Genomic DNA, 13,191 nt, shown 5'->3' with positions numbered 1-13,191 from the left:
GCTGGCCAATCTTCAACCTCTACGGATATACGATGGACACATACACCGGGACTACGGATTTTTATTATTATTATTTATCGATCGAGGTGATTATCAACACCGATTCTACGTACAATACTCTCCTGAGGAAGCCAAAACGGCAAAACGCGTTGAGAGACACCTACACAGTGTTGAAGCTTTACAGATTTTAATTTGTGTGTTTTATGCATAACATTTTGGTTATGCCAGCAAGACTGTGAGTGCATTTTCTTTATTGCGATTAGCATTACTTGAATTATTTCGGTTTTATGTTAATTTCTACAGATTTTATGAAGAAATAAAAAGATTATCAACTTTAACCCCTGAGGAGCTTTTCGTATTTACTTTTTTGTGAGTGCATCCTTTTTTTTTTTAATTTTTACATATATTATCTATTGTATTCCACTATTGTGTGTTATTTTTCCCTTTTATTTTCAAGCGCCTCAATATCGTTGGTTTTTGAATTGTTGAACATTTGAGGAAGTGTTTTTTTGGGCAGCAGCTGTACAGATTTTGGGAAGTATTGTTTACTACATATTTCACGTGCACTGGTGTTTATTTTTTATTGCTAGGCAAAAAAAAATAATAGCCTAAATTGAGATCCAGACCAGTGACATCTATTGGGCCACAATTGCCTAAATTGAGATCCAGACCAGTGACACCTATTGGGCCACAATAGCCTAAACTGAGATCCAGACCAGTGACACCTATTGGGCCACAATAGCCTAAATAGAGATCCAGACCAGTGACACCTATTAGGGAAAATAGCCTAAATTGTGATCCAGACCAGTGACATCTATTGGGCCAAAATAGCCTAAATTGTGATGCAGACCAGTGACACCTATTAGGCAAAAATAGCCTAAATCTAAACTATATATATATATATGAAAAGTATATAAGGAACAATTCGACATTAGACAACTACAGCCTAGTAGCCCAACTGTTTGATTAGGGACTGTACAAGCAAACTGTCCATCTTAGCAAAATTTAAACACTTTATATCCTTCGCTCATTTGCCTGAAGACTCTCATTCTTTTCAGTCAGCTAATACTGATCACTTTTTTATTTAGTGTTAGGTACACAAAAAAAACATATATAGAAGAACAGCTACATTACATTAACTGTTTGATAAGGGGTTGTGTTCAAATGGTGCATCTTAGCAAAATTTAAACAGTTGATATTTGTCACGGCGGGGAAAGGTTACATGGGGGTGGGGCAAAATTTTTATTTTGTCCCGGGCGACTGCAACTCTGGTTACATCACTGATCAACATGTCTTTTACAGTCATTTTAAAATATGTACTAACACCTTTTCGCATTAAATTATACTATATTATATTACCTTATTATTCAACCTATGGAGTATTGTTTTTATTCAATAACTACTTTACACATGTCTACAGGGAGTTTGGCCTCACCACCTACATACAATACAGTAGCTCCTTAATATATATATATATATATATATATATATATATATATATATATATATATATATATATATATATATATATAATTAAAATAATGTGAGACTGTAATAGATTTATGCACACCTATTAATCTCACTAGGTCATTTAACCCACCATGGGGAATTAAGAAATCACTGATGCAAACAGTGCAGCGAGCTAGAATGTCGGGTTTTTTTTACACTTTTTATGTAGTCTGGGGTGAAGTGCTTCTTTTTCTTATTTGGACAGTCTGCCATCTCTCTTTGTGCTAATCAGTTTTTTGGTTCTCTCTGCACAATTTACGGAACAAATGCCACATTAAAATTCAACACACTATGGCATGTACTGATGGCATAAAACCCACTTTGAAATGTCTGCTTTTACTTTGAGGTTCTAAATTGCAATACAATGCCGTGACATATGCAAATTAACACAGGATGTTTGCATCTATTACTATGCGACTTAGTTTCCCCAAAATGTGAAAGGTTTGAAAATATATCTATATACATATATATCGTATTTGCTCTATTATAAGATGACCCCTCAAAATCTGAATATTCATTTAGGAAAAAAAAAGAAAGCCTGAATATAAGACTACCCTATAGTAAAAAAGTTTTACTAGTAAATATTAAGTCACATGCAAATTTCATAATAAAAACTACCACCCTTTGTCAAACTTTGCAGTAGTAATTTATTTTGTGTTTTTATCACACAAATTGTACTTCAGGTGTGAATTTACAGCTCCTGGTATATGCCACTGTCACACACCATCCCAATATGTGTTCAGCAAAATCTCCCGAGTACAGTGATAGCATCCATACATGGGTTTGCTGGGTTGTTTCTTAGGTAAAATGCCACATTTGGGAAGTTCATATTTTTCAACTTGGAACTTTAATATCTGGTCATACTGCCCTCTTGTCCTAAGTGTTACTTCATCGTTATAACATTGTGATTAGAAAGCTGGGCGGTGGGGCGTGGCTTGGATGGCTAAGCAGTAGGACGCAAGTTGGTGGAGCTCCTCCGGATTTTGTTCTATATTTGCAGTATATACTACATTTTTGGCACCTGGTTGCGTTTTTTTTGCTTCGATCGTCTTCGAATCGATCGTCTGCCCAAAACTTACCTGGCTTTTTTGAGCCTAAGCCGAAGAGAAAGGCGGCTTCCCGCGCTTTGCAGTCGGCGCGTGGAGGGGGGGAGGAAGATGATCCCACGTTGCTTCCAGACCCTGCTCTCCAACCGGCCTCGCCGACTCCTTCCACGGACGATTCTGAAAATCAAGCGGTTACCATTACATCCATGAAACTGCTGTTGGAGGAGATGAGACACAAGTTTCGTCATGACATTGAGGAAACCTTCTCTGCTGTTCAGAGGGACCTGCAGGACTTGGGAGACAGAACAAGCCACCTAGAAAACAAAATGGAGGACTTCTCCGCCGCCCATAATACGGTAGTGGATGTGTGCGATTCTCTCCAGGCTGAAGTCGACTCCCTACGCCTGAAACTGAGTGATTTGGAGGACAGGTCACGCCGTAACAATGTTCGCATTCGTGGGATTTCTGAGGATGTATTGCCGGGCGACCTACGGGCCTATGTTTCCTCCTTCATGCGTGAGGTGCTGGATCTTCCCGACACGGCTGACATACATATTGACCGTATACATCGCCTGCCGCGCCCTAAATCATTGAAGGGTTCCCCTCCTCGTGATGTTATACTGAGGATACACTACTACGAGCTCAAGGAACAGTTCATGTCCAAGGTGAGACTCAACACGGACATTCCTGAGCGGTATCGCCATTTGCAACTTTTTAATGACCTCTCACAATTTACACTGCAGCACAGAAAATCCCTGTCTGCGATCACAGCTACACTACGCTTCCACAAAATCTCATACAAGTGGGGTTTCCCTACTCGCCTCCTGATTTCTCGGGACGGTATGACTCACTCGATTCGGTCTCCCAAGGACGGTATGGCCTTATTGGCGAATTGGGGCTTTGATGTACAACCACAAAACCTTCCCTCGGTTCCACCGCCTTCTCGCTCTACAGCCTCCTCACCTAAGCGATTGGCACGGGAATGGTCTACGGTGTCCACTGCGCGCTCCGCTCCCTAAGGTTTGCCGGGTTGCTGGATTTTTTTTTTTTTTTATGTTTGTGACATGCTGGGACCCCTCTTTCGATGTTTGCCGGGATTGTTTCGGCTGAGCCTCCTCGACTGTTTGGATCTGCCGGTAGATGTCGCCCTCGCTCCCCGGGCCTTCTTTTTGCTGCCTCTACCACTGCCCACCGCTCTACGGTAGTGGGCGAGTTTGCCGGGCTGAGAGTGGCCTCATCGCTTCATTCGCGGAGGACGCCGACAGATGAAGACCGAACATTTGGGGGTTTGTTTTTCGGCTCCCCCGCTTCGCCTGTCTCTGTGACTTTCCGATGTGGGATGTGTTCGTGTCCTGCGGCTGACCAGCGGCGTCTCCAGATGGTGTCTCTGCTCCACGGGACTCATTTACGTTGCTGCCGGCTTATATGTGAGATGCTGTAGACATTGCTAGCGTTTTTTATTTCCTTTGTTGCCTACATGTTTTCTTTCTTTTTTACACTACACTCTACACATTGTCCTGTTGAGCGAGCCATCTGCATATTCTTCGAGGTCCCGAGCAGTTTTTCGTTTTTTTGTTTATTCTTTTTGTTTTTGCCTATGCCGGCCTTTTTTTTTACACCACATTATTGTCCATATAACATTCTATTTGGTTACTTCTATTTTCAGCCTTCCTCTGGTATACATTGGCCCCATTTCTTTTGTTGCCCTTCCCCCCCCCCCTTTTTTTTTTTTTTCTTCTTCTTTCCTTTTTTTTTTCTTTCTTTCCTTTTTCTTTCTCTCATATACATGCACCATGGTTTGTTTATATATGATTTCCTTTCATAGTTTTTGTGGTATTAGTGCCGGAGGTCTCCTCTTGCACGCTCTCACACTAGCTCCCACGTTCGAGCTCCTCTCCTCTCTTGGGAGCCCTGTTTTCGGTACACAGGGTTCTCTATCTGCCTCCCCCCTTGGGCGGCCTCCTGCTCCCTAGGTCGTGATTTTCGGAACATGTTTCCGTTTGTTCTGTTTTTGTTTACATATTATTTTTGTTTTGTTTTGGATCAGCTATCGGACGCATATTATACCTACCTTTTGTCATATCTTTTTGCGCATTGTGACCCTTCTGACCGATGGAATGTATTCGCATGCATATTTTTCTCAGGCTTCCTGATTTCTTTGTGTATCTTATGTTGTTTCTCGGTAATACCGTTATGTACAGAGTTATGTACAGAGACCGGGCGCGATCTTTTTCTCTTGTTGCTATTCGGCGGTCTTCCCTGGGGGTCTGCGTCATTTTGTTTTCTTTTTGTGTCTTGGCCCTTTTTCTTTTGTCACCCTGTGTGCAGCCTCTAGTGCTCCTTCCATATTCTCCTGATGGCGGCTATTAATGTAATGTCCCTTAATGTTAATGGGCTCAACACGCCTCACAAACGGCGGATGTTATACTCGGAGGCCAAAAAAGCTCATGCACACATTTTATGTCTCCAAGAAACGCACTTTAAGCAATCCAAGCCCCCACCATACTTTCCCAAAGATTTCCCGTGGCATTTTCATTCGATGGCCAAGAGTTGTACAGCGGGTGTTTCTATTTTTTTGTCAAGACACCTATCGTTTCAACTACTTAGGAAGACGGCTGACCCCCAGGGGAGATTTCTGATTCTTAATTGCATTATCAACTCACACGAATACACTCTAGTCTCCTTTTACACACCTAACACGTCGCAACTGCACTTTGTGACTAAGCTTTTGTCTAAGATTGATTGCCTGAAAAAAGGCCGTCTGGTTCTGGGTGGTGACCTAAACGCTCTTCTGGACCCTACATTAGACACTTCCACTACTTTTAGGGGCGGTTATGGTAAACAAGTGAAGTCGTTGGCTACTTCTCTTACTAAGTCCTTTCACACCTTTCAGCTTTATGATACATGGCGCTTACGTCACCCCACTGACAGGGACTATTCTTTTTTTTCGGCAGTGCATAAGTCTTACACTAGAATTGATCATATTTTGGTTGACAAACATACACTCCAACTGGTTTGGGACTGCTCTATTGGTGTTATAAATTGGTCGGATCATGCGCCAGTGTTTCTCTCGCTTAGGGTAGATCATTCTTTTGTTGGCAAGGGGTCTTGGCGCCTGAATAATTCCCTTATTTCTGATATGGAGGTCCAATCTCAGATACATTCTCATTTGGGCCTGTATTTTGCTGAAAACCAATCCAATCCCAAACCTCCATAGGGACATTGTGGAATGCCCACAAAGCGGTCATTCGTGGTCGGTTTATTAGTATTGCTTCTCATTTGAAGAAGCAACGGGCCATGGCGGATGATAAGGACTCCTTACTTTTACAGCTTTATGATTTAGAATCCCTGAATAAACAAAACCCCTCTGATCAATTGATTGCTGACATTGCTGCTATAAAGCTTAAACTGTCCACGATTCAGGCCGAATACACGTCTCGCATGCTGCTGCGTGTGCGTCAGCGCTTTTACTCTAAGGGTAATAAAGCCGACTCTATGTTGGCTAATAAGCTCAGACATTCGATGGCCCTGGCGCGTCCTCAATTTGTCTTGTCGCCACAGGGACTCCCGCTTAAAAACCCGTCTCATATAGCGGATAGGTTTGCCTCTTTCTACTCTTCCTTGTATAACTTACGGGATGATGCTTCTACGCCTCAACCCACTCTCTCCTCTATTAATACGTACCTTGACTCCGTGTCTTTGCCTACCCTTACGAAGGAGATGGTTTCACAACTAGAGGCCCCCCTGACCTTAGATGAACTCCAATCCACAGTCCGCATGCTGAAGAAAAATTCGGCTCCAGGGCCTGATGGTTTAACGTGCTTTTACTATAAGACCCTTTTTCCGGTTTTGGGTCCCCACCTTCTTTCTTTGTTTCAGTCTTTTATGACCAAGGGCCATATTCCCTCTGAAAACTTATACGCCCATATTGTCACGATCCCTAAACCCGGTAAATCTATGGATAGCTGTGAAAATTTTCGCCCCATTTCACTGTTAAATAATGATGTCAAACTTTACGCAAAACTTATCGCGAATAGACTTTCCCCGTTACTCCCTTCCCTACTGCACTCCGACCAAGTCGGTTTCGTGCGCCAAAGGCAAGCGAACGATAACACATTGATCAATGTATTGTGGCAGGCTTCCACTGCTAAGATCCCGGGTGTCCTGCTATCCTTTGACACGGAAAAGGCTTTCGACCGCCTTCATTGGCAATTTTTATCTTCGGTACTTTCCAAATTTGCTTTTTCACCTCCCTTGATCCGTTCGATAATGGCTCTCTACTCTTCTCCCTTGGCTTCGGTATCCTATTCGGGCTTCCTTTCTTCTCCTTTTATGATTTCTAATGGGACGCGCCAGGGCTGTCCGCTCTCCCTGCTATTGTATACGCTGGCCTTGGAACCCCTGGCTCAACACATTCGCTCCGATCCTAGGATTAAGGGTTTTCCTTCTAAACTCGGGGCAGACGTTACGCTGGGGTTGTTTGCTGATGATATTTTGGCTTCTATTACTTCTCCTTCCGCTTCGCTGCCGTCACTACTCCACCATTTCCAGCAATATGCTGCGATTTCTTACCATAAGATCAATGTGCACAAAACTCAAGCAATGTCACTTAACTTACCTGATCAGCTGTCCAGTTCGCTCCGTGCCTCTTATGCTTTTGACTGGAGGAAGGATTACCTTTCCTATCTCGGTATTAAGTTGCCTCGTAACATCTCTAAATTGCATGATTTCAATGTTCGTTCCCTTTGGAAGCAAATTCTCACTGATATTCATCGTTGGCGCTCCTTTGATCTCTCTTGGCTGGGCCGCATCTCCTCTGTCAAGATGGTGATTTTGCCGCGGTTGTTGTACACCTTTAGGGCAGTCCCGACCAGTATTCCCCGTTCCTTTTTGTTACACATGCAGAGAACACTCACTGATTTTATTCATGTTAGGGGTAGGTCACGCATCTCCAGGAGTGCCTTTTATTCTCCCAGGTTCAAGGGTGGCTTAGGGGCCCCGGATATTCTTGCTTATTACCGTGCCACCATCCTTTCTCAAACGCTTTTATTTCATTATCAAGGCAATCTTCCTCAATGGGTTAGACAGGAGAATCTTCAGATTCTACCGTACTCGGTCTCCCAATTGTTATGGCTCCCACCTCGTCTCAGGCCCAAGTTGTCTCCTCTCCCTCCCACCACACTGTGTGCGTTTCAGATATGGGGTGAAGTGGCTAAACGTAGGCCTTCTTTGCTTCATATTACTAGAGCCACTCCGCTTAGTTCCTTGGAACTTCTTGTTCCCAATCTCCGCTTGCTGGGCTGGGGGGGTAGGTTTCCTCTGCGCGTGGGGGATCTGTTTGATAAAGGGACTCTGCGCTCGTTCTCCGACATTAGGGTTACTTAACCCATTTGTTACAGTCACACTCCTCCTTATTTACGATTAACACTTTCTCTGACGACCCTATAGTACATGCGTGTTGTAAACCTGCCTCTTTTACGGGGATGATCTCCTTCTGTTATACTTCTCTCCTGCAGTACCATTGGGAGAACAAGCTCCCTCACATGTTGGCGTGGAAAAGAGATTTACACACCCCCTTTGAGCTTGAGACGTGGCTTTCCTCGGAGGAAGCAAAGAGAGGGGTCTCGCATTGCCTTAATCATATTGAACTACAAAAGAAATTGGTCTGCAGATGGTATCTCACCCCACAACGCTTAGCTCATATGTTTCCTTCTTGCTCCCCTATGTGCTGGAAGGGCTGTATGGAGGTTGGTTCGGTGGTACATGTGTGGTGGTTGTGCCCTCCGATATTTGCTGTATGGGAGAAGTTATTCCATTTATTAGAGTCTGAATTAGGTATTCCTCTCCCCTGTACTCCGCAATTGGCTCTCCTCCACATGTTCCCGGATGATTTCCCCTCGGCCACCCGGAAACTGGTTATTCATTTTTTTTTTTATCTATGAAGCTATTGATTGCTCGTAATTGGAAATCGCCCTTGGTCCCTCGCCTCCCTGACATTCTCCTCCATCTCGACCGCACACATGTTTTTGAAAAGCTTTCTTTTCAGAATGAGCAGCTGCTCCCTCTGTATGATAAAATTTGGGCTCCCTGGTCCCAAATCCAGCTCTCGCCCTTGTGGCACGTCTGATGAGTTGGGAGGTCTAGATTGGTCGAGTTCGGTCTCTCTCTTATTTTTGTTTCATTTTCTAGTTTTTCTCATTGTGATATATTGTTTGATGGGGTCCTTACTTCATGCGCCCTGCCAGCGCCCTGGTTGCTCCTGATATGATTTCCTGTCCTGATCCAAACTTGTTTTCTTGTTGTCTTTTTTTTTTGTGTTTATTTCTGTAATGTATTATTTTCAATGGCGCCTTTCACCTTTTGAGATTTCTGCCATTGTGCAGTTTTACTACGGTGCTAGGCTCTCAGGGCTATTTTCTATTCAGTGGATTGATGGTTCTTTCCTCTCTAATGGATGTCGCTGTGCTTCATCTATTTTGACCAATTATGTATTTCCACTGTTGTCTATTGTCTGGTTGTGATGTTATTCATGCCCACTTTGCTGTGACATTGTATATTTGTGTGCTGTTCTGCGCTGTTTTTACAATAAAAATTTTAAGTTCAAAAAAAAAAAAGAAAGCTGGGCGGCCACAGTGCATCATGGGGTCGGTTTTTGGTTTCGCTGAATGCCTCGCTATAGAGACATTTCCGCGACACCATTGAAGCTTAGAAGACAATAATTGATCGCCTCCTAAACTCTTTTAAAAAGGGCATCGACTCCTTAGAAACATTGTTTCTAAGCTTGTGTAATGCCATGACGTGCCAGGCACGACATTGGCCGTTAAGTGACTGTTTTTCCGCAACGTGCCTGGCGTGTCATTGGTCGTTAAGGGGTCAAAAAATAATGTTGTTATTTTTTGTTGAGGGCTTGACAGTAAGTGGGCAACTGTTCTGTGACTCATGTTAGCAAGAATCAGACATTTTCCTTCATCCTGACAAGCTGATTTACAATATTTTGCAGTAGTTGCCATGGTAGCACATCATTGGTTATACGACCAATCAACAGCATTCTATGCTCTGCAGAGGAAGCCTTTGTGAATCTCTCCTCTGTAACAGAAGTCTCATGTATGCAGTAAAACATGCAAGTTTTACTTGGAAAGTTGTGGAAAGCATTGTTTTGGAAGAGAAAGTTTTGTGAAAAAGAATGTACACCTTCTTTAACCCCTTAACGACAAAGCCCATACATGTACAGGCTCAAAATGCATTGTTTTCAATGGGTTTAGGGGCTGCCCATTGTCCTTAAGGGGTTAAATTCTGTGGTTTTACATATCAGGGCATAATAACAATCATCTGTCCCTTAGCAGGTTTAAAAACCAGGTAAATACACCATGTACATGATTTATTTAACAAAAATAAAGCCAAAATGGAGAAACCATGTGTGAAAAACTAAGTACACCTTATGATTCAACAGCTTGTAGAACCACCTTTAGCAGCAATAACTTTTTTTTATCTTGAAACCCATGTGACATTAGATGTTCAACAATCCTATCTTTTATTCGAGTTTTCAATAATTTCCCCACTACTGATGTAAGACTTACTGGCCTGTAGTACTGGCCCAACTCCTCCCTACTTCCTCTCTTCTCAATGGGCACAACATTCACTAATTTCCAATCTATTGGGACTACTCCCATTAACAATGATTCTTTAAATAAATATGTTAATAGTGTTGCTACTACACCACCAAGCTCTTTTAATAACTTGGGATGTATCCTGTCTGGCCCCATCAACTTATTTGTCTTTACCTTAGACAGCCGAAGTAGAACGTCCTCCTCAATAAACTCATATGTATCAAATGACTCATTAGTATTTTTTCCTAACTGAGGTCACTTTCCTTAATTTTCATCTGTAAAAATTGAATAGAAATATTCTGGGCATTTCTCTCTTCTGCATGTGCTATGGCAGCTCATAACTCCAGGTAAAAACCCCTTTTACCAATGTATCAATCTGCTTTGTTGCAAAACAGATTGATACATGTTAGTAATGTGTTTGGCTTCTATTTTGAAATTACCGTATTTGCTCTGAAAAATACCCCTCGTCTTATATTCAAGGTCGTTTTATAATCAGACCTCAAATAGAGGTCAGACTACAAGACTGAGATCCAGATCCCCCGCAGCTCTGCAGGGAGCCTGGATCCTCCTCTCTGGCAGCGGGTGCGGGTCTGCACGGAGACAACCTGCACTGCTGCGGGCACTTCTGCCGGGGCTTCTATGACGGATTGCGGGCGTGACACGACCTTCCAGTGCTCCACCATAGAATTTGTTTATATATTTTGATTTCGTCATATATTTTCTTATATTTTCTTAGGATCCTTTGCCATGGTCCACCTGCCCCTTGAACAGCAACATGACTGCTTATATTGAAGAGTGTGAAAAGTCCTCTCCTACTCAATATTTCTGGTACAGGGGAACCATAAATATATCATCATCTATTTCAGAGAGTGGGACAATCCAATGGGAGCAGGTGGTCTGCTTAATTTTAGCATGGTTTGCTGTATACCTTTGCATTTTGAGAGGTCCTGAATCAACTGGAAAAGTAAGTGCTATGTTTGGCTTAAGTGTTTGTGGATATGTATCTGTTATACTTTGTTTAAATCAAATTATCAGCATCTAAGACCATCTTTAACCCCAACCTCTGTTTTGCATAATTGATATCAGCTTAATAGTCGTGGATATCACAATATGATTTTCCCAAATTTTCCATTTAATCACTCTGAGAAATGTAGCTACAGTACAGCTACACAAAAGTTATTTAAAATTAAAGAGAATACCTTACACCTTTTTGTATTGTTTTCCATGATATTTTACAATACACATTCTCTGAGCAAATTGAACAAAAATCGCTAAAATAATTTGCAGGTCATTTGATATACATTCTTTCCCTGTAACCCCCCTCCAGATTCTGGAGGCCGAAAGGGATTATCTCCTCTGAGGTAGCCAATTCTTGTCTACCGTAGTATATTCTGGGGAGGTGGGGGTTACAGGGAAAGACGACCTGCAAATTATTTTAGAGATTTCTATTCAATTTGGAAATAGAGCATCATATGTTACAAGGAAGGTTGACCCTCAGTCCTTTTGGGACAGTATATACAGAGGTAGATTTCAAAGAGCCAGAGGAAGGGAAAGGGATGACAAGCCAAAGAAGTTCTGACTGCATGTCAAACCAAGTAGGAGGACGCCTCTCCAAGTTCTCCCAGTAATGGTCTCAGATTTCATCAGACCCATAGACTTTACGTATTATCCGTCAGGGTTACCTGATTGAATTCAACCAGAGTCCTCCCATAAGCTTCTTCGAATTGAGAGCTCACTCGACAAGATCAGTTTCAACCTCCTGGGCCGAACTTGCATGTCTAGACCCTTCAGTCATTTGTAAAGCGGCCACCGGGACTAACTTCGACACATCCTCTAAGCATCACCATCTCGACCTCATGGCTGCTGAAGAGGCCAAGTTTGGCCACAGGGTCCTTCAACAAGCAGTGCCCCCATCCCTTTCTTGCTAATTCTCCTTACCTTAGTGCCGCGCCACCATTTCCAGGTGGCACATTATTTTTCCCTACCCACGTTTGTTGTTTATTACATGTTTGTTCTGGGCAAGTCTTTTTAACTAACTGGGGATTTGGGGAGGTGCCCTGCCATTCCTGAGGGGCGGAGACTATTTCTCCTTAGTGTCACCTGAAAATGGACAAGGAAAGGGAATTCCCAGGTAAGAATTCTATTATCTGCAACACTTTTTTTTAATGATTACTGTAAAGTTTATCTGGTTTATCTGACAATGGCACAAATGATGATCTAAGGTTGATCTCTCTTTCCTTCAGGTTGTAGTTGCTGTATTCCCTGCCTGTGAGCATGCTAGTAAATACAAATAAGTGATATTGCAATATAAAAAATGTGTTCTGGTTGTAGAATGTAAACTCAAGAAAACGCAAAGTGTACTTAAAAGTTTATGAGTTTAAGGAGAGGCGTAAGTTGCAGTAATGGAAATATGATGTAAAGACAATTTTCTAGTTTAACTAATGCAGTATTTTCTTCACAGGTGGTCTATGTAACAGCTTCATTACCATACCTTGTTCTTCTTATATACTTGGTTAGAGGTCTCACACTCCATGGAGCAATAAATGGACTGGCATTCATGTTTACACCAAAGGTATATTAAAATAGTTGATTTTTCATCAGAAACGCCTGAGTAATGGTTATACACTTGTGCAACAAGCTATAGTCTATATATTAATTATATATCATATTTTATAGAATGTAACCGTACTTATTCATTGTGCACTCCATTAATTGTAAAAAAAAATGCCAGGGCCCCTCCTGCAAGACTTATGAAGGGAGCCCCAAACTTCTCCCTCAAAATGCTACTTAAAGGGCAGCCTGTTATACACCTACCTGTTACTCATTCCCACTCTGCACTTCCTTTCAAGATCAGAACTTCTCGACTAAAGAAAGGAAACCAGAAGTGACGTATTGTGCGTTTGCCAAGTTTTTGGTATCTTTTATGGGTGCCGCCATTTTGTTGGTGGGCTTTATCAATCTCCCATTTGGCGCCAAATTTGAGTATTTTCAGTATCTCACAAAAGTGAGTTCACCCCTCTACCTTCTCC

General features: G+C 42.3%; 1 protein-coding gene across 2 annotated transcripts in view; it reads left to right on the top strand.

Annotated features, from left to right (window-relative positions):
- Positions 1–13,191, top strand: part of LOC128497332 (sodium- and chloride-dependent transporter XTRP3-like) — a 169,209-nt gene that overhangs the window by 83,915 nt on the left and 72,103 nt on the right. For both annotated transcript variants that reach the window (XM_053467323.1, XM_053467322.1), the window contains exons 4-5: positions 10,899–11,126; positions 12,624–12,734. In XM_053467323.1, coding sequence (XP_053323298.1) covers positions 10,899–11,126; positions 12,624–12,734 — 339 coding nt within the window. The remainder of the gene's footprint in view (positions 1–10,898; positions 11,127–12,623; positions 12,735–13,191) is intronic.

The sequence above is a fragment of the Spea bombifrons genome, chromosome 5, assembly GCF_027358695.1.
Source record: "Spea bombifrons isolate aSpeBom1 chromosome 5, aSpeBom1.2.pri, whole genome shotgun sequence".
Taxonomy (NCBI): Eukaryota; Metazoa; Chordata; class Amphibia; order Anura; family Pelobatidae; genus Spea; species Spea bombifrons.
This window is presented reverse-complemented; position numbering and strand designations above follow the sequence as displayed.